At 44.0% G+C, this 27444-nt stretch overlaps 1 protein-coding gene across 1 annotated transcript in view; it reads right to left on the bottom strand.

Moving 5' to 3' along the window:
* Positions 1-1270: 1270 nt before the first annotated feature.
* Positions 1271-27444, bottom strand: part of ACER3 (alkaline ceramidase 3) — a 103785-nt gene continuing 77611 nt past the window's right edge. The window contains exons 9-11 of the mRNA XM_089676751.1: positions 24054-24158; positions 18043-18088; positions 1271-3307 (exon numbers count right to left, since the gene is read on the bottom strand). Of these exons, the coding sequence (XP_089532877.1) occupies positions 3254-3307; positions 18043-18088; positions 24054-24158 (205 nt within the window). The 3' untranslated portion in view covers positions 1271-3253. The remainder of the gene's footprint in view (positions 3308-18042; positions 18089-24053; positions 24159-27444) is intronic.

The following is a 27444-nucleotide window of genomic DNA, read 5'->3' as shown; positions in this document are numbered from 1 at the left end:
CCAAAGGGCCAAGGTTGGGCACAGGGTTGTAAATGTTGTTATAACATGCATCTTTCCCGCAGTGAATTTGTACACGATAATTCAAGAAACTGATATTTGAAAGACCAGTAAACAGTAGTGATGCAGAAAGATGGAGGCAGAGTGGAGGAAGAGCAATAGACTTAGACAGTCAAAGAATTGTGTGTCTCTGTCTGTGTGTCTGTCTCTGTGTGTGTGTCTCTGTCTGTGTGTCTGTCTCTGTGTGTGTGTCTCTGTCTCTGTGTGTGTCTGTCTGTGTGTGTGTGTGTGTGTGTGTGTGTGTGTCTGTCTGTCTCTGTGTGTGTGTGTGTGTGTGTCTCTGTGTGTGTGTGTGTCTCTGTCTGTGTGTGTGTCTCTGTCTGTGTGTGTGTCTCTCTGTCTGGGGGGGGTGTCTCTCTCTGTCTGGGGGGGGGGGGGTGTCTCTCTCTGTCTGGGGGGGGGGGTGTCTCTCTCTGTCTGGGGGGGGGGGGGTGTCTCTCTCTGTCTGGGGGGGGGGGGGTGTCTCTCTCTGTCTGGGGGGGGGGGGGGGTGTGTCTCTCTGTCTGGGGGGGGGGTGTGTCTCTCTGTCTGGGGGGGGGGGGGTGTGTCTCTCTGTCTGGGGGGGGGGGGTGTGTCTCTCTGTCTGGGGGGGGGGGGTGTGTCTCTCTGTCTGGGGGGGGGGGGTGTGTCTCTCTGTCTGGGGGGGGGGTGTGTCTCTCTGTCTGGGGGGGGGGGGTGTGTCTCTCTGTCTGGGGGGGGGTGTGTCTCTCTGTCTGGGGGGGGGGGGGTGTGTCTCTCTGTCTGGGGGGGGGGGTGTGTCTCTCTGTCTGGGGGGGGGGGTGTGTCTCTCTGTCTGGGGGGGGGGTGTGTCTCTCTGTCTGTGTCTCTCTGTCTGTGTCTCTCTGTCTGTGTCTCTCTGTCTGTGTCTCTCTGTCTGTGTCTCTCTGTCTGTGTCTCTCTGTCTGTGTCTCTCTGTCTGTGTCTCTCTGTCTGTGTCTCTCTGTCTGTGTCTCTCTGTCTGTGTCTCTCTGTCTGTGTCTCTCTGTCTGTGTCTCTCTGTCTGTGTTGGGGGGCTACTCCCTTATAGTCCAAGTAGCTGTAGAGGTGACACCACCATTGCAGAGTGTGTCAATCACAAGACTGGCTGAAAAGAATTAAAAACCGTCGGCAGGGAAAAGATAACACACAGACGTATTTTAACAACTTATGTTTTTGAGTTTTGCTGTAAGGTTCATCACTCGATATGAAAATAAAATGCACAGGACACAAGATCCTCCATCAAGGATCAATACAAATTTATTAAGAAATAAGTTAGGCACTGTTTCTAAGCATATATCATCTGTCCACCAAACATTCAATATTAGGTATGCCGTTTCTTCGGTTGTAAAATACTTCCCTCTCCGACTGTCCGTGTCGCCAAACAGAGAACTGATCTCCAAGTCCCCCACAGCTCTCAGTGGTTTTTTCCCCAACAGCCCCTATGTCTCCGGAAGTGAAGTAGGCATCCATGGGAGGAAGCCCTGAGAGCCGTGGGGACCAGGAGACCGTCAGCCCTGGAAGAATCTGCAGGCGTCGATGTCTCTTCATTGACGGTACAGGCACACCATCTTGTTACCAGGAAACCATTTATTGTAGCAGCGGTCATTTCTAAATACAAATACTGCTTACAGTCACTTTAGGGCACTATTCTCTCTTTGCACAATTTTGGCAGAACCGGTCCTTAACGGTTAAAAAGAGTAAAATTTGCCAAATTGCCACTTGGGCATTCAGCAGCCAACAGTCTGTGTGCGTAACGTCCCCTGGGAATAGGATGAGGTTGTAATACTTGTTTACTAGGATTGCTGTGTTTTGGGGTTTTTTTTATGGCCCATTACAGTCAATGGTGCTTGGGCTATATTATTAAAGGGTTACTAAACCCAGGACACGCATTCACTAGATCCGTTCTCCACGGACCCCGCATGCACTAGATCTGATCTCACTGGACCCCACATTTACTATATCTGGTCTCCCCGGGCCCTGCATTCACTATATCTGATCTCCCACAGTACATACAACATGAAAATGTAATTATTTTAGTAAATATAAGCCGCTAAATACCTTTTCTCATCAGCAGTTCGAGCAGTCTTGTAACTTCTATCAGTGTTCAGCCGAGCACTGGTTAAAGCTTGTAGGAGAAGTTTCTTTCTGCTCTAGGAGGATGCAGGACCCCTGACCTGTCTGGACAGTGCTGACTGCCCCTGTGCTGATCATATGCACTCTCCCAAGAATTAAAAAAAAACAAAAAAAAAAACCCCCAAACACCTCCCCAGCAATACACACCAAAACTGAGAATGTGCAGTGTCTCCACACGATATGTCTTATCAGGAGATAAGAGGAGGATACTGGAAGAAGGGGAGGATCAGAGAAGACAGGATCAAACAGCACTTGTATAACAGCAGTATATAGCAGTCTTGTGACTTTCTATCAGTGTCCGGTTGAGCACTGGTTAAAGCTTGTAGGAGGAGGAGTTTGACTGTCCTATGAGGCTGCATAACCCCTGCTGATTGGCCTTGTGCCGATCACATGCACCTCACCCCAAAAAACCCCACACTCTTGCAATACACACCAAACAGCATATGCAGAGTGCCTCCTAGGGCTCTGCACTATCAGCAGATGTATTGGGAACAGTAAAAAGAAGGGGAGGATCAGAGAACACAGGATCAAACAGCCTATATACATAGTCTGGAGGATTAACCCCTTAGATCCCACAGTGAGTGTAACAAGCATGCTTTACTGCATATACAGACCGATTATACTGTTGTGGGTTTAGTAACACTTTAAAGCCCATCTCTGGGTAAAACTTAGAACCTCTCCCACCCTGCTTTGTATAGGAGGACCCCATCTCCTGTGCAAAACGGGGACTCAGGAGCGGGGTGTCATTTGAATGCAGATTCAAGGGGCAATTTTTTATTTTTTTTCTACTGATTAAAAAAAAAAATCTAAGTCGCAAAGACCAATGACTCATCCGACAGTTCCAACAACCAGATAGGAAAGTTCCTGAAGTTCTGTCTGTAACTGGCAGTACCAGTGCAACCAACACTTGTATACCTTGGTATAAAAAAAAATGTGTGTACACAGTCAGGAGTACACGCGTGTATTGTAGCTATACATAGATGCATATATGTAATGTCCATATGAGAACGCTGGAGATAGGCTGTGTCACGCTCTGCCGGGACCCTTCTGGAATGTTTCTGTGCAGTTCTTCCATCAGTCTTTGTCAGTGTCTCTTCGGAGATTCCACCACAATCACCGGCCACATGCCAAACATGAACTGTGCAAAGGAAACGAGAAAATGACTACAAGCCGCTCACATGTAGAAATTAATAGCTTTCAATCCCTTCTTATATTTGGAGACTTCTCATTTTTTCGTGTCTGTCCACTGTGGATTAACCTCTTCCTGCCTACCCACAAAACGAGGGCCCTTTCCAACGATCCGATCAGATTCACCTGTCAATTTTTTTTTTTTTTTTAGGCGGACCTGATCGGAAAGTCCATGAGTGGCTATGTTCTGGCGGGTGTAAACAAACTTCTGGCTGTTAACACCCACCTTCCATTTGGGTCAATCGGATCAAAGGGTAGTCATGTGTAAATAGTGTGTCCCCGCTCTGCATAAACGGCGTGGACCTGTCGTCCACCCACTCTGCTCCAATCAGCAGACAGATCCCCTACTGATTTGGAAGAAAAGGTATGTATGTGAAAGGGCCCCAAATCTGCTCATCATGACTGATATTAGGGAAAGGTATAATTATGATCAGAAGGATTGAACATCTAATCCATACTACCATACCATTGTAAAACCTGTCCTATTAACCACCTCCCGTCCGGCTGTTGTATATAAACAGCCGGACGGTGGCAGTGCAGGGTCGGGTGACCATTTATAAACGGCCTCCCCGCACCCTGCTTGTGCGCGCTCCCTGGGAGCGTGCAGCACCGCGATCTGGTGCCTGCTGTGTCCTCCGAACACAGTGAAACACCGATCGTCGGATGGGACCTCTGGCCAATCAGTGATCACATGATCGGGACATCGTACAATCAAGGATCACATGCAAAGTAGTAAGCAAGATGTCACTTGTGACATCATTGCTTACTACGTGTGAAATCTGTGAATGATCACAGAGGTCACATGGTACAAGGCTATTCACAACAGCTTTGTACCATCTGACAAGCTGTGACTAATCACAGCTCACACAGTAGTTCTCAATGGCTGCAAGAATGCACACAGAGAAAGATCCTATATGGGTGTAAAAACAATCAGTGTAAAAAAAAAAAATCATCACCATGGTGACACTACTGCTAGGGCAGTGTTTCTCAACTCCAGTCCTCATGGACCCCCAACAGGTCATGTTTTCAGGATTTCCCTCAGATGAAACAGCTGTGGTAATTACTAAGGCAGTGAAACTGACCAAATCACCTGTGCAAAATAATGGAAATCCTGAAAACATGACCTGTTGGGGGTCCATGAGGACTGGAGTTGAGAAACACTGTGCTAGGGTGATAGTATGTAAAAAAAAAAAAGAAAAACATTAATATAAAAAAAAGTAAAAAAAAATTGTTTAATTTTAGTTAACCAAAAATTATAATTTTTAGTTTTTTTTCTTTATACTAAAAAGATAACGGAATACATTTAGGCCAAGATTTATGATGAAATATTATTTGCAAAATTTTATAAGAAAAACACTTTTCAAAATTTTTGGACTTTCATTTACATAGCAAAAAAAATAAAAATCCCAGCGGTGAATAAATACCACCAAAATAAAGTTTTATCTGTCTCAAAAAAAATGGTAAACAATTCATATGGGTACAGTGTTGCATGACCGCGCAATTGTCATTCAAACTGATAGCACTGAAAACTGAAAATTGGCCTGGGCAGGAAGGGGGTAAACCTAAGTGCTGTAAACTCAATAGGTCTTATCACAGAACCAACAATCTATTCTTATAGAAAAAGTAATCATACCACAAAAGGGAAATAATTAAATCAACACTGCTGAACCCTCGTGCTCGGATAATGTAAAGCCAGCGTGCTGCACTGAGGAACCTTCAATACTGGATTCTAAAACAAGTGAAATAAACTAGTGCACTGTCCCTTTAAAATTCATACAAACATCTAGTTCAGGGGTATGGAATTAAATTAAAATTCAAGGAAGTCCAGTCAATAAAATTTTCTTCTGGCCGAGGTCCGAATAGGGTGTACCCATCAGTGTGCCCCCTTACATTAGATGTCGCCATCAAAGTGCAACTTTACATCATGTATTCCCATCACATCAGGTATGCCTGTCAGAATACTCAATTACATCAGGTATCGCCATCACATTGCCTCCCTAAATCAGGTGTTCCTGTCAGACTGCCCCCTTTGTGTACCCATTTCTATTATATTTCCCCATCAGAGTGCCCCTTTCCATCACATGGGCCCATTTATGTGCCCTTAACATAACATAAGGGGCACTCTGAGGGATACATTTTATGTTAAGGAGCACTCTGATGAGCACATTTTCCGTTAAGGGGCACGCCGATGGATACATTTTCCGTCAAGGGGCACGCCGATGGATACATTTTCCGTTAAGGGGCACGCCGATGGATACATTTTCCGTCAAGGGGCACGCCGATGGATACATTTTCCGTTAAGGGGCACGCCGATGGATACATTTTCCGTTAAGGGGCACGCCGATGGATACATTTTCCGTTAAGGGGCACGCCGATGGATACATTTTCCGTTAAGGGGCACGCCGATGGATACATTTTCCGTTAAGGGGCACGCCGATGGATACATTTTCCGTTAAGGGGCACGCCGATGGATACATTTTCCGTTAAGGGGCACGCCGATGGATACATTTTCCGTTAAGGGGCACGCCGATGGATACATTTTACGTTAAGGGGCACGCCGATGAGCACATTTTACGTTAAGGGGCACTCCGATGAGCACATTTTATGTTGTGCCCATCAGATTGCCCCTTAACATAAAATAAGGGGCACTCTGATGGGCACATTTATATTAAGGGGCACTCTGATGGGCACATTTTACGATAAGGGACTTTCTGATGGGTGCATTTATATTAAGGGGCAATCTGATGGATACATTTTATAAGGGGCACTCTGATGGGCACATGTTATATTAAGGGGCAATCTGATGGGCACATTCTATGTTGTGCCCATCAGATTGCCCCTTAACATTCAATGTGCTCATCAAAGTGCCCCTTTAACATAATATGCCCATCAGAGTGCCCCTTATTTTATGTTAAGGGACACTTTGATGAGCACATTGAATGTTAAGGGGCACTCTGATGGGCATATTATGTTGAGGGGCACTCTGATGGGCACATTCTATGTTGTGCCCATCAGAGTGTCCTTTAACATTCATTCAATGTGCCCATCAGAGTGCCGCTGTAAGACTACACCCTACCTTGAGGGCAGACAGGAGCTGTGCCGGGATCCTTGCTGGACACTTGTGTACAGGCAGGGAGCAGGAGCCGGAGAGACAGAGAGCTTAAAGGGGCGGGGCACACACGTGATGTCATGTAGCGGTGATGGCCGCCCTGCTCAGGGGCGGATGTTATTTCAGGCTGGCGGTCTGGGCGGCAGCGCTGATGGGCCCGTTGGCAGACCACAGTCTGCCATTTAGTGATCGCTGAATACTAACATCCACAAAACAAAATTGTGCAAAAAAGCAAAAATGTGCAAAGTGAGCAAATGACAGTGCATATGAAACTCAACAATACCCAACAATAAACAATATTGTAAAATGATATATAATAATAAATCGTTCCCATTAAGCTATTATCAAACATCAAATGAAAATGCAAATTGTTCAATCGATCATTAAAAATAATCTTAATATATACTATTTAGTCCATCCAGGTGCTCCTGAGAAAGTGCTTGTATGCCAAAAAAGTGCTTCAGTGCTTGTGCACATATCACCCAAAAAGATGAACTTCTTACCAGACCAAACTGATCTCTAATCAAACAGATCAATAGTGCTTTGGGGTGGCTAACAAATCTAGGTGTTTACATCATCAGCGCTTCCGGTTCTCCAGTGACTCAGTTAGTAAAGAATAAAAAAACACCAAAAAAAACAAAAACAAAGCAAAAAAACAAAAACAAAAAAAAACAAAAACAAAAAAACAAAAAGAAAAACAAACAGTTGTGTCCCCTCCCAGGACTTTGTACTCCACTCAGTTTCTCTCTGGGCACTCATCCACAAAAGGTATATATTATGTGCAGAGAAGGAGAGAAATCAAACCGCGACATGTACCAAATTTAAATATTTGTTATAAAAGAAATGCACGTACAAAACAATGAAAAAAAAAAGAAGAATTTTCTACAGACTTCCCTGTAAAATCCATTTCTTGGAGTACATCACGGGACACAGAGAAGGCTATTCATGACTATGTGGGTTATATGCCACCTACAGGTGAAAGGACACTGGCTGACCAAACAGGAAGTCCTCTCCCATACAACCCCTCCTACACAGGAAGCACTGAAAATCCAGAAAGAGGGGTGGGACCTCTGTGTCCTGTGATGTGCTCCAAGAAATGGATTTTGCAGGTAAGTATGTAGAAAAAAAAAAAAATCAAATTTTCTCTTACATCACGAGGCACAGAGCAGGTCATAATAATGACTATGTGGGACGTTCCAAAGCAATAACCTTGGGGGGTGGTTGACATTACAAACACCACCAACATCCCAAAAGGGAGCTATTCAGCTGTACGTAAAACACTGCGGCCAAAAGGCAGAATCCTCCGTGGCTCAGACATCCACCTGGTAAAACCTTGTGAATGTATTAACCCGAAGACTATGTGGCAGCCTTGCAAACCTGAGCAACTGACACCTTGTGGCAGACAGCCCAGGATGCCCCCACACTCCTGGTAGAGTGCACTGTCACCCAAAAGGGTGGAACCTTGCATTTCAGACCATAGGCTTGAATGACGAACTTATGAATCTACTTAGAAATAGTTGATTTGGATGCCACCTGTACTCTCCTGGGACCTTCCAGTAAAATAAACAAGGAATCAGTTTTTCTAATCTGTGCAGTCATTCTCAAAAATTGCCCAAACTACATCCAGGGCATGCGAAGATCTTTCTTTTGCCAACTGAGGCCTAGGAAAGAATGAAGGCAGAACAATGTCCTGAATGAGATGAAAACTAGAAACCACCTTTGGCAAAAAGGACGGATGAGGCAATAACACCACCTTGTCCTGATGCAAAACCAAAAATGGTTCCCTACAAGAAAGAGCTGCCAACTCCAATGCCCTTCTTGCAGAGGTGATTGCCACAAAAAACTGAATATTTTGAGTTAGCAGAACAGAATCTCCCTGGTAGGTTCAAATGGTGCTTTCTGTAAAACTGCCAAGACCATATTCAAGTCCAAAAAGGACAGATGGGCTGTCTGACAAGAGGAACAGTACGCATCCCTCCCTGTAAAAAAGTACGAACCAAAAAAAAAAAAAAACAGCCAAGGGTCTCCTGATTGGAGAAGAGACAAAATTCTCCCAAAGATTTCTGGGGGTGCCAAATTCGACCCTCACACCAAGAAATATATGACTTTCAAGTTCTATAATAAATGTTCCTAGAAACCAGCTTTCTAGTGTTTAATGTTGCCAGAATGTGATCTACCACCTCTTGAGCCCTCTGGCTCTTGGTACCGCCTTAGTGGTGGATGCATGCCACTGCTGTAGCATTGTCGGACTGGACCTTGACTGGCCAACCATGAAGCCTGGTCATCCAATATCTAACGGCAAATTGCACCGCCCAAAGCTCCAGGATATTGGTGGGAAGGATCTCTTCCTGCGGCAACCGCATCCAGTGGACTGCGGTCCCTTCTAAAACAGCTCCCCAACCCGAAAGGCTGGCATCGTTGTTACCAGCTTCCAAAATCACAGGTCGGAAAGATCTTTTTTCCCCAAATTCCGAGTTTCCAACCACCAATTCAAGCTTTGCCGCACATGGGGGGACAAAGACATGCGATAATCCAGCGCTGGAATCTTCTTGTTCCATGCTAACAGAATATTCCTCTGCAAAGGCCTGGAGTGGAATTGCGCATAGGGTATGACCTTGAATGACAATACCATCTTCCCCCTTAACCTCATGCAGAGACGAATGGAAGGATACTTCCTGCGTCTCAAACTCCAGACCTGAGCTCTCGGGGTGCAGCCCTTTCCTGGAGGCAGAAACACCTTTGCCTGAACAGTGTCTAGGACCAATCCAAAATACTCCAGACTCTGTACTGGCTCCAGGGCCGACTTCTCGAAGTTGAGCACCCAGCTGAAGCATTCCAGAGTATGAATAGCAAGAGCCACATTTTTCCTCAGGCTTGGACCAGACTGACCCCTGAGCAGTACATTGTCCAGATAGCCCAAAATTGACATTCCTTGGAGTTCTGAGCAACCCACAGAACTGGAGCCAGAATCTTTGTAAACACGCCAGGAGCCTTGGCTAGCTCAAAAGGTAGTGCCACGAACTGAAAATGTCAAGTTTCTATTGCAAAATGCAGAAACCTTTGATGAGCTGGATATATTGGCACATGCAGATAAGCATCCTTGATGTCTATGGACACTAGAAAGTCTCCCTCTTGTAAAGATGCGACTACTGACCGGACCTGAACTGACCGGATCCAAAATGAACAAATCTTTAGGAACCGGTTCAGTCCCTTTAAGTCTAGAATAGGCTTTACATCCCCATTTGGCTTTGGAACAGTGAATAGGTTTGAATAAAATCCCTGGAACCTTTCGTGTGCTGGAACCTCCACAATCATGCCCTGGGACAACAGCCAGTCAAGTACCTGAAATAAAGATTTTCTTCTTAATGGATTCATGGATACATTGGATATTAAAAAATGGAGAGAAAGAATTCCTGAAACTCCAGTTTGTACCCCGAGCAACTGTTGGAGTGACCCACTTGTCCTGGATCAGCACTTCCCAGATTTCTGTAAAAAGCAAAAGTCTTCTCCCCCCCACCTACACAAGTGGGGTTGCCTCTACACGAGTGGGGTTGCTCCTTTATAATGATGCGAACTTGGAATCTGACCTGGCGGGCTTCTGCACCCTGGTTTTCTTCTGGCACTGAAATTTTCCCCTAGATGCAGAGCCCTGTGTACAGTGAAATGCTTGCCTACCAGAAGGAGCACCAACCACCAAAGTGCCTGGCCCCTTAAATATCGGGTGTTTGGACATTCTTTTAAAGGGTAAAAGTGTACTTTACCACCCCAAAATCTTCTGGATATACTTGTCTAGGTCCTCCCCAAGCAAACGTTCTCCATGAAAGGGAAAATCCGCCAACAATCTTTTGCACGGTAGTTCCACCACCCAACTTTTTAACCACAAGATGTGTACCGACAGAAGGTCCATGCGAGAGATCTGCTGAATCGAGTCTTTAAGGGAATCAACTGCAATACACAAGGCCAGTGGTAAATCTGCCAAATCCAAAGCTGTATCCTCCTCCAAGACAGATGGTCTTTTACCACCTGTTTAAAACGGTCAGACTCCAGATACCGATAGCAGCAATAGCTGGTTGTGCGGCAACCCCTGCCAGGTAAAAAGAAGCCTTGAGGAGCGATTCTAATTTGGACACGTATTGCACCCTGCCAGAAACGCCTTGGTCAGATCAAACTGCGCAGGGTTCCGAAAACGCAGGGTTCAGTGCCGTAAAGCCGAATAACAGGCAAAATCTCAAAGATTCTTCTCCCTATCCAGCAAGGCTTGGGTACCATCTACTTTGGCTAACAACTTTTCGACTTGATCCAAATGAGGCCCTCGACTCTCAGTAGAATCGTTTCAGACCTCCCAGTATGCTTCACAGAGCATATGCAGCACACGTTCAGCCAACATTCACCTTACAGACAATGGCGAAAAAACGGAGTACTTCCTGTTTAGGATAAGGGGGAGGACATCCTGTTTGATTGGTAGGCCAGTGTCCATTCACCTATAGGTGGCATATAACCCTCACAGTCATTATGATGGCCTGCTCTGTGTCCCGTGACGTACAAGAAAGCAATTCAAGCAGTGTTGACAAACAAGGAGCGCCCGCGGAACCCTCTGGCTCAATCGTACATGCTGGAGTCACTGTCTCAACTGCCCGACGCGTTTCGCTATAACAGGCATCCTCTGGGATTGGAGATTTGGCCAGGGACGTCAGAAGAATGCATTTAAAGCGGACGTGACACCGGAAATGGTTGTGTAAAGCATGTGAACCATAGGACTCCACTGAACAGAAACTGGCAGACGGCAAATGCGGATCTCTTGGAAAAACAACTAAATATAAAAACGATGAAATGTATAGAGAAAAAATATGTAGAAAATAATAATCCAAAGGCATAACGCCTTTATGGACTAAATGGTATGGCTCAATTATACACAAGGGGAATTCTACTCTATCTAGTGGTTCCATGCTAAATTGCCATCCATTTCTGTATAACCAAAGTACATAATAAAAACTGAATCTAAACAAAAAATAAAAAAAAAAAATGTTGGAGGATACATAGAACACAAAACACAGATAATGAAAAATAAAACAAAAAACAAAACCGATAGTAAATAAGAACTAAAAATCATTTGAGAAAAAACGAAGGCAGGTAAAAATGACAGTGTTACTAAATCCAATACCCTGCATTCACTATATCCGGTTTTCATCAGTACACACAAATTGGAAATGCAATTATAGTAGTAAATCTAAACTGCTAAATACCTTTTCTCATAAGCAGTATATAGCAGTCTTGTGACTTCTATCAGTGTCTTGTTGAGCACTGGTTAAAGATTGTAGGAGGAGTTTTTATTCTCCTCTGACTGTCCTGGACAGTGCTGATTACATGCACATTGGTCCCCTTTTTTTTTTTTTTAAAACATGATTTACGTGTTACAAAAAACAAAACCTCTCTCGCAATACACACCAAACTGAGCATGTGCAGAGTGCCTCCATGGGCTCTGTTCTATCAGATGGATTGGGGACTGTGGAAGAAGGGGAGGATCAGAGAAGACCGGATCAAAACAGCCTTTTTACACAATGCAGAGGATTAACCCCTTAGTTTCCACAGTGAGTATAACAAGCATGCTTTACTGCATATACAGACTCATTTTTACGATTGTGGGTTTAATAACACTTTAAGGGATCATAAACCTGTTATTGATAAATGAGTTAATATCCCATTCCATGTTTAATCCCCATGGTTGGAAGGTCTTCAGGTCAAAAATCCATTGCGTTTCACAGTGGGAAATTTGCCTCCTCAAATTATTCCCTCTTCAGTGTGGAACATATTTTTCAATCCCGATTACTTGTAAGGAAGATGGATCATAATTATGGCACTGAGAAAAATGCTTGAAGAGGCTGTGACCCCCAAAGCCCTTTCTAATATTGGCCAGATGTTATCCAGTCCGAACACCCAGTGCTTGTGTGGTCCTCCCAACATACTGGAGACCACTCAAGCACTGGAGGAGGTAAACGACCCCCGTGATGAAATCCTGAATATTATACGGTTTCAGTGTAACACACAACATGATGGAAGAGGTACATAAAGTCTGGGAATTTCTGCAAACGTTGCACCTCCTACAAGGAAAAAAAACCTGTCAGATTCCCAAACATTTTGGGGGATTTAGACACTAAATTGGGGTTCAACTACTCCTTTGAGTGCCAGTGCTCTCCTAAAGATAACCTGTGGTGTATCGGGGACCATTCTTCAACATCTTACAGTGCTTCTTGAGAACTCCAGAAATCCACTGATGTTGGGTTGAAAAGGTCGTTAAAAATGCCCATTCATGTTGGTTATGGTCCTATTTTGAGGTTTAGGAAGACTACTGCAATCAAACTCAAAAACCAATCAAATATCTTGATCCAGTGTTTCCTGTGGATATCCCTTTAGAACAGTGGTTCTCAACCTTTCTAATGCCGCGACCCCTTAATACAGTTCCTCATGTTGTGGTGACCCCCAACCATAAAATTATTTTCGTTGCTACTTCATAACTGTAATTTTGCAGTGGGAGGACTAGCGCCCCATCACTGATGTCAGTGGGAGGAATAGCGTCCCATCGTTGGTATCAGTGGGAGGAATAGCGCCCCATCGTTGGTGTCAGTGGGAGGAATAGCGCCCCATCGTTGGTGTCAGTGGGAGGAATAGCGCCCCATCGTTGGTGTCAGTGGGAGGAATAGCGCCCCATCGTTGGTGTCAGTGGGAGGAATAGCGCCCCATCGTTGGTGTCAGTGGGAGGAATAGCGCCCCATCGTTGGTGTCAGTGGGAGGAATAGCGCCCCATCGTTGGTGTCAGTGGGAGGAATAGCGCCCCATCGTTGGTGTCAGTGGGAGGAATAGCGCCCCATCGTTGGTGTCAGTGGGAGGAATAGCGCCCCATCGTTGGTGTCAGTGGGAGGAATAGCGCCCCATCGTTTGTGTCAGTGGGAGGAATAGCGCCCCATCGTTGGTGTCAGTGGGAGGAATAGCGCCCCATCGTTGGTGTCAGTGGGAGGAATAGCGCCCCATCGTTGGTGTCAGTGGGAGGAATAGCGCCCCATCGTTGGTGTCAGTGGGAGGAATAGCGCCCCATCGTTGGTGTCAGTGGGAGGAATAGCGCCCCATCGTTGGTGTCAGTGGGAGGAATAGCGCCCCATCGTTGGTGTCAGTGGGAGGAATAGCGCCCCATCGTTGGTGTCAGTGGGAGGAATAGCGCCCCATCGTTGGTGTCAGTGGGAGGAATAGCGCCCCATCGTTGGTGTCAGTGGGAGGAATAGCGCCCCATCGTTGGTGTCAGTGGGAGGAATAGCGCCCCATCGTTGGTGTCAGTGGGAGGAATAGCGCCCCATCGTTGGTGTCAGTGGGAGGAATAGCGCCCCATCGTTGGTGTCAGTGGGAGGAATAGCGCCCCATCGTTGGTGTCAGTGGGAGGAATAGCGCCCCATCGTTGGTGTCAGTGGGAGGAATAGCGCCCCATCGTTGGTGTCAGTGGGAGGAATAGCGCCCCATCGTTGGTGTCAGTGGGAGGAATAGTGCCCAATCATTGGTGTCAGGGGGAGGAACAGTGCCCCATCATTGGTGTCAGTGGGAGGAACAGTGCCCCATCATTGGTGTCAGTGGGAGGAATAGTGTCCCATCATTGGTGTCAGTGGGAGGAATAGTGCCCCATCATTGGTGTCAGTGGGAGGAATAGTGCCCCATCATTGGTGTCAGTGGGGGGAATAGTGCCCCATCATTGGTGTCAGTGGGGGGAATAGTGCCCCATCATTGGTGTCAGTGGGAGGAATAGTGCCCAATCATTGGCGTCAGTGGGAGGAATAGTGTACAATCATTGGTGTCAGTGGGAGGAATAGTGCCCCATCGTGGGTGTCAGTGGGGGGAGGAATAGTGCCCCATCATTGGTGTCAGTGGGGGGAGGAATAGTGCCCCATCGTTGGTGTCAGTGGGGGGAGGAATAGTGCCCCATCGGTGTCAGTGGGGGGAGGAATAGTGCCCCATCATTGGTGTCAGTGGGGGGAGGAATAGTGCCCCATCATTGGTGTCAGTGGGGGGAGGAATAGTGCCCCATCGTTGGTATTAGTGACACAAATGATGGGGCACTATCCCTTCCACTGACACCAATGATACTTACCTTGCTGACTCCTGCTCCAGCCTGGGCTCTCTCTCTCCCTCTCCCATCTACAGTCTGCATACCTGGCTGCAGCAGCAAAATTTGCACTTACCTGTCAGCTGTCTTCCTTCTCTGGCCTCTCTCTTCACTCGCTCCTGCAGCTCCCTCGATCTTCTTCGATCTCTGCGCGCTGCCGCTCGGCTCCTCCTCTCCAAGCTCCACCTCCTCGCCGGTGATTGGCCGCCTGTGTGCCTCTCCTAAGCTACAGTTCCGGTGGCCAATCAGCGGCGAGGATGCGGAGCTGTTGAGCGATTCCGGAGGTGTGGCCAGGTGACAGGGGCAGCATATCATCCCGCCCACAGATCGCCTGAGACAGGAACGGTGTCTCGGTTCCTAAGACCATCGGAAATATGTGTTTTCCGATGGTCTTAAGCGACCCCTGTGAAATGGTCGTTCGACCCCCAAAGGGGTCGCGACCCCCAGGTTGAGAACCGCTGCTTTAGAAGGAACCTGTCAGAACCTTCACCCAATGTATTCGCCACAGCTGTTCCAAGAAAGAGGACTTTTTCTTGGAATAGCTGTGGCGAATACGTCAAACCTGCCCTTTTGGGATGGCTTTCAGCCAAGTAGGATGACGACAGCTCTGAACCAGAAGCACTGGTGATGTGAACACCAACTTTGTTAGCCACCCCAAAGTGCTACTGACCTGTTTAACCACTTCCCGGCCGTTGTATATAAAACGGCCGGACGGTGGCAGTGCGGGTTCGGGTGGCCGTGTATAAACGGCCTCTCTGCACCCTGCTTGTGCGCGCTCCCTGGGAGCGCTCAGCACCGCGATCCGGTGCCCGCTGTGTCCTCCGGACACAGTGAAACACCGATCGTCGGACAGGACCTCTGTACGAGGTCCCGATCAGGTGATCACTGATTGGCCAATCAGTGATCACATGCAAAGTAGTAAGCAAGATGTCACTTGTGACATCATTGCTTACTACGTGTGAAATCTGTGAATGATCACAGAGGTCACATGGTACAAGGCTGTTGTGAATAGCCTTGTACCATGTGACAAGCTGTGACCAATCACAGTTCACTCAGTACTTCTCAACTGCAAGAATGCAGACAGAGAGAAAGAGAAATGATTGCTTTTACATACTATATGGGTGTAAAAGCAATCAATGTAAAAAAAACAAAATAAAAAAAACATCACCCCCCACAAGTAGTACAGTGTCACCATGGTGACACTGTACTGCTAGGGTGACCGTATGTAAAGAAAAAAAAATATTATAAAAAAAAAAAATGAAGTTTAAAAATTATAATTTTTGGTTATAAACTAATCTGAATTTTTGGACTTTCATTTACATAGCAAAAGAAAAAAAATCCCAGTGGTGATTAAATACCACCAAAATAAAGCTTTATCGGTCTCAAAAAATGGTAAAAAAAATCATTTGGGTACAGTGTTGCATGACCGCGCAATTGTAATTCAAAGTGTGATAGCGCTGAAAGCTGAAAATTGGCCTGGACAGGGAGGGGGGAAAAAAAGTGTCCGGACAGGAAGTGGTTAAAGATCAATTTGGTCTGGTAAGTTCATCTTTTTGGGTGATATGTGCACAAGCACTGAAGCAATTTTTTGGTCATTCAAGCACTTTCTCAAGAGCACCTGGATGGACTAAATCGGATATATTTAGATTCTTTTTAATGATCGGTTGAACAGTTTGCACTTTCATTTGATGTTTAATAACTCAGTGGGAAGGATTTGTGATTATATATCATTGTACAATATTGTTTGTTATTGTTGAGTTTCATATACACTGTAATTTGCTCACTTTGCACAATTTTGTTTTGTGGATTTTAGTATTAACTAGGTGTTTGTATGCAGAGACGTCATAAATCGTTATTGATATAAATTACCTTTCCAGCTTTACTTACACAGGTACTATACATTATAAACACATTTATAAAATACATCAAATAAATATGAAGACATACGAATTTGAAAAGGAGGTACTATATCCCCATGAAATGTAGCCAACCTGTTTTGGTTCTCCCCCATTACTTTGGTGTCAGTGAAGCATGTTATCTGGTGTGGTCAATGTATATATAAAATATACTTAACCTTTGGATCCACGTTTTTTTTTCACATTTGTGTAATGGTATCATTATGCAACTATGGGATGTAACACAATTTGCTGGCATCCCATTGATTGCAAATGTCTGTCATGTTTCACATGACTGTCATATGCCGTTAAGGGTTTCTATATTTTATTTCTGCTCCTCCCTTTCCTTTGGTTTCGTTAATGCTGTATAGATAGCCCTCCCCCTTCCCAGTAATGCATTGCAGCTCTAGCCTCATGTCATGAAGCAGATCACAATATGATCTTTTGACATATCGAATGTTCATTGTTGTAAGAATCTCTCAGTTTATGGAATAAACTTCACAAGATCTACAAGATGTCTTATCGATTGAGTCACTGACTGTGGTATCCAACTGAGGTTGAAGTTATCGCTATCTCATCACAACTGTAAGTTACAGAGATCACACTATCAATGCTTAGATTGGAGAGATAGAACATCTACATATGATAGATAGGACCTAGTATTCATGGAAGCACTATTTTGCTAGTATTTAATGCATTGCTAATGTCTACATCACTTACGCAGTACCTATGGAAACTGTAAAGCCAACAAGTACATTTTCATAAAGAATTATTGCTGCAGTATTTTTGCTTTTGTGGTGTGCTTATGCTGTTTCTATAACAATGTCAGGTAAGTGCTCAGCTTTCACAGTCCTTGGCTGCTTTGTGTTCAATGAGTAGGCATCAGTGAAGAGACCTCTGCTTGTGGAGGGACTTGCTGAGTTGCCCATATCAAAGCAGCACAGGCAGACTAGTTTTTTAACCCCTTGGCGCAGGCACCTCCTGGCCCATTAAGGGTTTCAGAAGCCAGGAGGCGGGGTTTAGAGTAATGTGACCGCCATGACAAGACGTCACGGTGGTCACATGATCGGGAAAGGTCCCAATCGAAATAGGAGATCGGGACCTTTCTGTGAGTACCAGACGTGTGCTGGGAGTGCGCAGGGCGCACACTCTCAGCATGTCTTTTTTTAATAGACCGCAAATGTGCAGCCGCTTGGCGTCTAGGCCCAGACGAAGGCAGGCCGCACATCTGCGTTCGGCCGGCGCTAAGAGGTTTAAAAAAATGGGGCCGATTTATTAAAACTGGAGAGTGCAGCTGTGAATGGCAGCCATTCAGCCTCTAACGTCAGCTTGTCCAATTGATCTTTGACAAAGAAACCTGCAAGCGTTTTGTTTCTATACAAAGCTGCACCAGATTTTGCACTCTCCGATTTTAGTAAATCAACCCCAGTGTAAACTTGAACAAAATGTAGATGTAGCAGCCATGATGGCTCTCTCATATCCTCTCTGAATGTATCCTTCGTTATTAAAACAAAACACAGTATAAGGAAGCTACTCACCTTCACCTTTGGTCGATACTTAAGGAAGAGAGTTCGTGTGTACAAACTGCAACAAAGCACATAAAAACAGTCAAACTAAAACAATATAGTAAAATTCATACATGACTTTCTCAATCTTCTAGTACAAATGTACAATAAAAAAAAAAAAAAAAAAAAAAAAACTGAATTTGGCATGCTACAGCATAGTCACAAAGCCATATCAGCTTGTGAGCCAAATACAAAAGGTGTCAAGTTCTGCTGCTGAAGTATGCTCATAAGACTCAAAAATGCACATCCACCCTCGGTGCAGTTAATGCTGTGACATAGTTAGGTCCATATATATTTGGATACAGGCACAATTTTCAAACTTTTGGCTCTGTATGCCACCAGAATAAATTAAAATGAAACAATCCAAATGAATTTGAAGTGCAGACTTTCAGCTTTAAGTTATGGGGTTGAACAAAAAGTAAAAATTTTAGGAACTGCAACCATTTTTATACAAAGCCCCTCCATTTTCAGGGGCTCAAATGTAATTGGACAAATGAATATAATCATAAATAAAATGTTAATTTTTAATATTTTGTTGAGATTCCTTTACTGGCAATGACTGCCTGAAGTCTGGAACCCATGGACCTTTGCAGTGTGTTTTGGATCATTGTCCATCTGTACTGTAAAGAGCCGTCCAATCAACTTTGCTGCATTTGGCTGAATCTGGGCTGATAGTAAATCTCTAAACACTGCTGAATTCATCCGGCTGCTTCTGTCTTCTGTCACATCATCAATAAACACCAATGACCCAGTGCCACTGGAAGCCATGCATGCCCATGCCATCACACTGCCTCCACCATGATATACAGATGACGTTGTGTGCTTTGGATCATGAGCTGTTCCAAGCCTTCTCCACACTTTTTTCTTCCCGTCATTCTGGTACAGATTCATCTTAGTTTCATCCGTCCAAAGAATGCTTTTCCAGAACTGGTCTGGCTTGTTTTAGATGTTTTTTGGCAAAGTCTAATCTGGTTTTTCTATTCTTCAGGCTTATGAATGGTTTGCACCTTGTGGTGAACCCTCTGTATTTGCTCTCGTGAAGTCGTCTCTTGACTGTAGACTTTGACAATGATACAAATATAAAGTGCAGCGCTCTCCCTAAACTAATTTAAATAAATATAAATAGATAAATTTAAATAGAGTGCACACTTGATAAGAAATATTTTACATATTAACACAACTTACTCAACATATGTGCAAAATATTGCATATACAAATATACGCATACAAAAATTGTGCAAATCATGTGCTTGAAAGTGAAAATAAAGTGCAAAATTGAGAATAAAGTGCAATCAGAATCACTCCAATCATCTATTGAATTGATGATCAATCTCAAATGAAATAAAAAATAAAGTGTCCAAATGCGTCAAAAAAACTATCAATCTTCATGCATGTGTCACACGTGTCCACACTATGTAAATCCAAACTTTGGCCGTGATGGCTCCTCACCTCCTTGCCAAGACCCCACAGGTTCAGCTCGCTCAATGGGGGCACTGAAGGCTTGTTACAAGACGATTTTAAATGTGAGTGGGCAATTTTTTCTACATATCTATTGATTGAATAAACAGGATTACACTATGTGAGTTTTTGTTTGCATATAAACCGAGGAGGAGATCGCTGGTAGAGTGTAAGAGGCGGGGAAGGTCCTGGTGAGTCATCTAAAGGGTGTCCTGTTGTTGAGCGAGCTGACCCTGTGGGGTCTTGGCAAGGAGGTGAGGAGCCATCACGGCCAAAGTTTGGATTCACATAGTGTGGACACGTGTGACACATGCATGAAGATTGATAGTTTTTTTGACGCATTTGGACACTTTATTTTTTATTTCATTTGAGATTGATCATCAATTCAATAGATGATTGGAGTGATTCTGATTGCACTTTATTCTCAATTTTGCACTTTATTTTCACTTTCAAGCACATGATTTGCACAATTTTTGTATGTGTATATTTGTATATGCAATATTTTGCACATATGTTGAGTAAGTTGTGTTAATATGTAAAATATTTCTTATCAAGTGTGCACTTTATTTAAATGTATCTATTTATATTTATTTAAATTAGTTTAGGGAGAGCGCTGCACTTTATATTTATTCACTCATTTTGGTAAAGGAGTTTGGTGTCAGCTGCTTGGAGAATAGGGCCCCATTCCTAGCGCAGGAAGTTCTCGCACTTTGACAATGATACGCCCACCTCCTGGAGAGTGTCCTTCACTTGTCTGGATGTTGTGAATGGGTTTTTCTTTACCATAGAGAGGATCCTGCAATCATCCAACACTGTTGTCTTCCATGGACGTCCATGCCTTTTTAGGTTGCTGAGCTCATCAGTGCGTCCTTCTTTCCTCAGAATGTACCAAACTGTTGATTTGGCCACTCCTAATGTTGGTGCTATCTCTATGATGGATTTATTTGTTTTTTGAAGCCTTACAATGGCCTGCTTCACATGCATGGACAGCTCCTTTGAACGCATGATGTAGGTTCACAGCAATAGATTCCAAATGCAAATACCAAACTTAGAATCAACTCCAGACCTTTAATCTGCTAAATTGATTAAGAAATAACAAAAGGAGTAGCCCACACCTGGCCATGAAACCGCTTTTGATTTAATTGTACAATTACTTTTGGTCCCTTGAAAAAAGGAGGGATGGCTACTCTTAAAAGCTGTAATTCCTAAACCCTTCCTCCAATTTGGATGTACATGCCCTCAAATTAAACCAGAGAGTGTGCACTTTCAGCCCATATCCATTCTATAACTATAGCTTGAATATGTTTTGCTCAATACCTGGAAAAAACTAAAACTGCCTTTGTCCAAATATATATGGACCTAACTGTACATCCATATGTGTAGTTAATACCACTGCAAAAGTACCCATATTTACCATAGTGGTGATTGGTAGACTTTTCTGCAAGAGTTTGAGAACTAGATATACACAAACAGAGGCACCCAGATCATGTCCTTTCCTCCATCAAAGGCACCTAGACCATGTTGTTTTCTCCATCATAGGCACCCAGATCAGGCCTCTCTCCATCATAGGCACCCAAGACCATGTCCTTTTCTCCGTCATAGGCACCCAGATCATGCCCTTTTCTCCAACATAGGCACCCAGATCATGTCCTTTTCTCCATCATAGGCACCCAGATCAGGCCTTTCTCCATCATAGGCACCCAGACCATGTCCTTCCTCCATCATAGGCACCCAAGACCATGTCCTTTTCTCCATCATAGGCACCCAGATCATGCCCTTTTCTCCATCATAGGCACCCAGATCATGCCCTTTTCTCCATCATAGGCACCCAGATCATGCCTTTTCTCCATCATAGGCACCCAGATCATGCCTTTTTCTCCATCATAGGCACCCAGATCATGCCTTTTTCTCCATCATAGGCACCCAGATCATGCCTTTTTCTCCATCATAGGCACCCAGATCATGTCCTTTCTGACCATGTCACACTACGCAGCCATCAGAGCTGCAACACTGAAGCAACTGGGATAGAAAACTATGAATTACAAATTTCATCAGGTGTAAGGAGATTCCATAAAAGGACTCTGAAAACGATGCACCGTGTGCCGTGTGACACTCCTGTGAGGGGTTGATTTACTAAAACTGGTGAGTGCAAAACCTGGTGTAGCTCTGCATAGAAACCAATTGTTTTTTTTCTGGTAACGCTTAATTGAGCAAGCTGAAGTTAGAAGCCGATTGGATACCATGCACAGCAGCATTAGATTTTGCACTCCCCGGTTTTAATAAATCAACCCATATGTGTTGAGGACCTTATTCATCTAAAAAAAAACAAAAAACAAGCCTGCATAATCCAGCAATACTAGGCAATAGCTGTCATTACTAGGTGTTGGTACATATCATTCAATTGTTGAAATTTAGCCTCATTGCACCTCCAAGCTAGTGTTCATGCAGCTAGTAGCCATTGAAGCCTTTAAATGCAAACTCTACCACCTGAACCGTATTCCACAATGCAATACTAACTCCTCTACCGACTATCAAGGTGAATCTGAACACAGAAAAAATAAAGATTTGAAATGTTCTAGGAAATTTTTGCCTACTCCGTACTCTGAAAAATCGGCTTGTCCTGTTCTGTAGCTTTATAGCTGTATATCTGCAACGTGAGATCATGAAGGAACTAATGCCCTTTGACTCAGTCTAACTAGATTTGGTGGTGTCCTTACGTTGTTGCTCACTGTTCTCCTTGCTGGAGTGGAAGCTGTAAGCAACGATCATCAGTACAAAAATCTCCCTGATTAGGTTTTATCCCATTCTATGGATCTATGCTTCTATCATCTCTCCTAATGCTACTTGACTATTCCTCCACCAGTCTCAAAAGGGGGGGGGGGGGGGGGGGGGGAGATGATTATAGTCCTGCGTATACCAAGATGGATGCCTTCAAACAGAGCAGAGCAAGGTACAGTAAGTCAGTAATAGTAAAAAAGATCAGCTTCAGGGAGCCCACATGCAATACTGAGAACTAGTCATTTGCCCTCCACCTGTCTTTTTTGGGTACAGCTTTTACAGTAAAGGCCCTTTTTAAGGGTGTAGTATATGACCATCAACATTTCAATATGGTGTCCACACGTTCTGGACCTTCCAGGGCAAGCAGATAACATATACTATATATCCAACAACCATGCAGCGCTAACATATACAATGATGCATGCAAATAATCATTTGGTGCAGGTGATAACTAGTGAAGTGAACACCATTTAATATTAGAAAGGATCTTAAGAGTTATCTAAAAAGTCCAGGAATGCTAATGATGATAAATATAAATCATTCAACAAGAGTGTTCTTGCGGTGCATAATACATCAAAAATTGACACAATATGTGACTTCTGTGACCATATTCCTCCCGCAGAAATGAGTGTAGATTGCACTAACCAGAGAGCGCAATCTTAATGCGCATTTGAGTGTTAACCAACTCCTGGTCATCCGGCTACTGCAAACTGGAACTGGATCACAGAGTGGTCATCTGGCCTGCATCAGCTGGGCAAACATCACAACCTCAGGGACACCAGATATCAGAAGGCGTGTAGTCGTCTCACCACCGGATGGAGTCTAACCAGTCCTGATGTGGCCACCAGAGCATCCCAATAAGCCTTGAAGGAGGGGGGGGCTCGGAAGTAGCGAGCCAAGACAATAGAAGATTCTGATAGTGTAGTACTTTATTATCCACATTAGAACAGTAAACAAATAGCTGAAAATCTTAATGTGGATAATAAAGTACTACACTATCAGAATCTTCTATTGTCTTGGCTCGCTACTTCCGAGCCCCCCCCTCCTTCAAGGCTTATTGGGATGATCTGGTGGCCACATCAGGACTGGTTAGACTCCCCCCGGTGGTGAGACGACTACACGCCTTCTGATATCTGGTGTCCCTGAGGTTGTGATGTTTGCCCAGCTGATGCAGGCCAGATGACCACTCTGTGATCCAGTTCCAGTTTGCAGTAGCCGGATGACCAGGAGTTGGTTAACACTCAAATGCGCATTAAGATTGCGCTCTCTGGTTAGTGCAATCTACACTCATTTCTGCGGGAGGAATATGGTCACAGAAGTCACATATTGTGTAAATTTTTGATGTATTATGCACCGCAAGAACACTCTTGTTGAATGATTTATATTTATCATCATTAGCATTCCTGGACTTTTTAGATAACTCTTAAGATCCTTTCTAATATTAAGTGGTGTTCACTTCACTAGTTATCACCTGCACCAAATGATTATTTGCATGCATCATTGTATATGTTAGCGCTGCATGGTTGTTGGATATATATTACTTTTGAGGCTCCTGGTATTTGCCTTTCATGCTAGCCGCTCTGTTTGATTATCCAGCGCTCGTATTTTTTCTATTTTTATTTAGATAACATATACTGGTGTCCTGTACCATTCAGTATAATTTTTTTTAGCAATAGGTTATCTATGGTGATAAGTGACGTGGAACCTGTTAACAAAATGCCACAAAAGGGGCAATACGGTGGATTTACCTAAATAAAATGTGCAGATAAGAACCCAGTCCAGTCAGTATGTGCCACCAGGCATGGAACTGTGTCACGGCCCCGACGACAGGGGGCATCGTCTGCCGTACATTCCTGGAAGAAAATGACATTCATGAATTCCTTTATTTGGTAAAATTTACGGGGGAAAGATTTAAAACACATTTGTTTAAAAGGAGATATTTTTAGATGCAAAAGACACCTTATGGTAACTAATCTCTTTTTTCCCCTTGATTTTGGAACAATACATGGAATATGGAAAAATTAGAACGTGAACCTGTGTTTGTTGATGCAGGGCAAAGCAACACATCCCCTCCTCCCCATACAGTACACATGCACCTTTCCTTTGCTCCCCTACCTCCCTGTTTATTATTACAGACATTTGAAAAGAACCATCAATTATATACAGTACAAATCACATCAGTCCCTGTTCCCATGGAGCTTACGATCTGAAGTCCCTGTATCACATGCATGAGTGTGCGAGGAAACTGGAGAGGCTTCCTTCTAAATTTAGGGAGGTCAAGCACATTCGAACAAAAAATGAACACACTTTAGAGAGGAACATGAAGGAGACTCATCTGGTTCATAAAGTAATAACAGACACTCAAGATTTTTGCTTGCTGTTCGGTTCACATTAAGATGACTGGTGTGTCATGGTGCCCTAAAAAGAGCCCCAATCTAATATGGGGTAAGGGTTAAATCTGTTCTAAACCTAATTTTTTCCTAAAATGAAAAACATGTTACTTACCAGCTCTGTGCAACGCTTTTACACAGAGCGCCCCCGTACCTACTCTTCTGGGGTCCCCGCCAGCGCTCTCTGCTCCTTCTCTTTGCCGAGTGTCCCCATCTCAAGCCACTTTCTATGGGGGCACTTGTGAAGACGTGCTCCCAAGCTGGGCTGTTTGTCCATAGGGGTCCCTAGGGGTCTCATATTGCATGATTTAGGTCTATGATCATTCTATCATTAGTATTTGGTGCTTATTAAAATGGTCGCAGTTATCCTATTGTGCTTTGGGACCAATGGAAAATGGTCACCATAGTGTTATTCTATGAGGGCTTCAACAAAATGACCGCCAACTAACTGAGTATACACACACTATATAAGGACTGCCCCTCCGCCACACCCCTGATGAAGTCACATGGGCGTGACATAACGCGTAGGTTATGGCCGTAGGCAGATGTGAACCGGAAGTGTAATCTGTATATGGCGACTCCATATGATTTTCAATGGTGTTTTTTATTCTCATGTACATATGAGTGCATTACTTTTAATAAAACCTACTTGTTGGAATATACTGCACTATCAGAGTTCCCTCTGCATAAGTATAGGAGGTTTTTGACCCCAAGCCACCCTTAAAGGGACCGTTTTGTTTTTTCTTTGGTTCGGCGATCAAGGGAAAGGAAAGAGGACACCCAGTGGTTCTAAAGGTGGATGACCAGGAGAGTGGAGGGACCTCTATTTATATATCATCATAAAGCGCATTTCAATTGCCCTAAGGTGACATTTCTGTGAGCGCTGAGGTGGCACAATCTGCATGCTTTACAGCACTTTATACGATTCCTCATGTGCTCATATAACCAACACCAGCGCTTGAAGTTGTGAAGACAACTGTTGTAGAGCTTATTCTCCATTGTTTTCATATTTCACATGGACTTGTCTTTATGGACATTATATTGTCATGATTCATGCATGGTATATGTATATGTCATTTATTGATGATTTGGTATGTATATTTCACATTGGCAGCGCACCATTGGTTTTATTCATTTTTATGTTTTTGTTGTGGGAGCACAATTTTTGATGCTAGCAGCAGCTCCATTTATTATTATTTTCATCACATTGAGGTAGTGCAGGAGTTTATATTTTTTATAATGTTGATGGCAAGCCATGTCAGCTCATCCAATATCTGTACCTGACCTCACAAAAGCTCTTTAGGCTGAATGGACACACATTTTTACAAACCCACTTCTAAATCTTGTGGAAAGCCTTCATAGAAGAATGGAGGCTGTTATAGCCATAAAAAAAGGGTACGTGGGCAACCCCATATTAATGCCCATGGTCTGGAAATGGGATGTCCAACCAGCTCAAATAAGTGTGATGATCTGTGTGTCCCCATATCAAACCACTTTCTATGGGGGCACTTGTGAAGACGCGCTCCCAAGCTGGGCTGTGTGTGTCCATAGGGGTTGCTAGGGGTCTCATATTGCATGATTTAAGTTTCTGTTCATTCTATCATTAGTATTTGGTGCTTACTAAAATGGCCGCCATTATCCTATTGTGCTTTGAGACCAATGGAAAATGGCCACTATAGTGTTATTCCATCCATAGTGTTGGACATCCCATGGTCTGGAAATGGGATGTCCAACAAGCTCAAATAAGTGATGATCATCGGGTGCCCTGTACCATTTGGCCATACAGTATAAATAGCTAAGGCACCGAACACTACACTAAGACGAGCGAGCAGGATCCAACCTCACAAAACTCTGCACGCTGCATCGGTCTGTGTTGGCATTTGTACAGGGTCAATTACCTGCTCCCTTCCCCTATGTGACAATTTTTGTGTCTGCAATTCTCCGCTCCAGCTGGAACAATGCATCCTGGATGGAAGGATGGAAAAAAAAAAAAAACAAAAAAAAAAAAACACACCTGGCTACTGGGAATTTCCAAAGGCTCTGACAGACCAAGAGTGTGGCAAAAGGATGTATTATGTGCGTGTTAAGAGGACCTGTCACCTACCCTGAATTCCTTTAAATTAATTTTAAAAGAGGAGTGTGGGATATTAACAAAAAAATAACTAAAATAAATTAAAAAAAAAAAAAAAAAAACCACAACACAACAAACCTACATACTCATCTAGATGGCTACAGCATGGATCCAAGCTACAACTGTCTCCCACTGGCTCTACACCGAAAACTGAGCGATCAAACACAACTAATTGCTCAGTAATCATATTTGCCTTGAGCAGATAGCAGTGGCTGTCAATAACTGGCTCTCTGCCACTCCAATGCTCACTGGAGGGCCAGGCTGTGGAGGGGGCGGGAGTAGCTAGCAGAGTTTCTCTCTGGCAGCTGCCGGTCAGGAATCTGGGCCGATCCCGACATTATTGTCAAGATCCCTGCAGAGCCTGGACCAGCTCTGTGATGTCAGCCAACAGCAGACTTTACCCCACTGTTGGCTGAATCTGGGTCACTAGAGTGCAGAACTAAATACAGAGCTGTGACCTACAGGAAAAATATGGACAAAAGAGTTTTGGTCATACTTCTGCTTTAAAGCCCTATGCACATGGAAAATGCACACAAAAAAAAAAACAAAAAAAAAAACAAAAAAACTTTTAGCTGGAGAAAGAATCCAACAGATGACTGCATCTGGACTTACAGGTGG

The sequence above is a fragment of the Staurois parvus genome, unplaced genomic scaffold (genome assembly GCF_062004578.1).
Source record: "Staurois parvus isolate SC_StPar_1 unplaced genomic scaffold, SC_StPar_1.0 ptg000173l, whole genome shotgun sequence".
Classification (NCBI taxonomy): Eukaryota; Metazoa; Chordata; class Amphibia; order Anura; family Ranidae; genus Staurois; species Staurois parvus.
The sequence above is the reverse complement of the archived record's forward strand: the minus strand, read 5'-3'. Positions and strand labels throughout refer to the sequence as shown.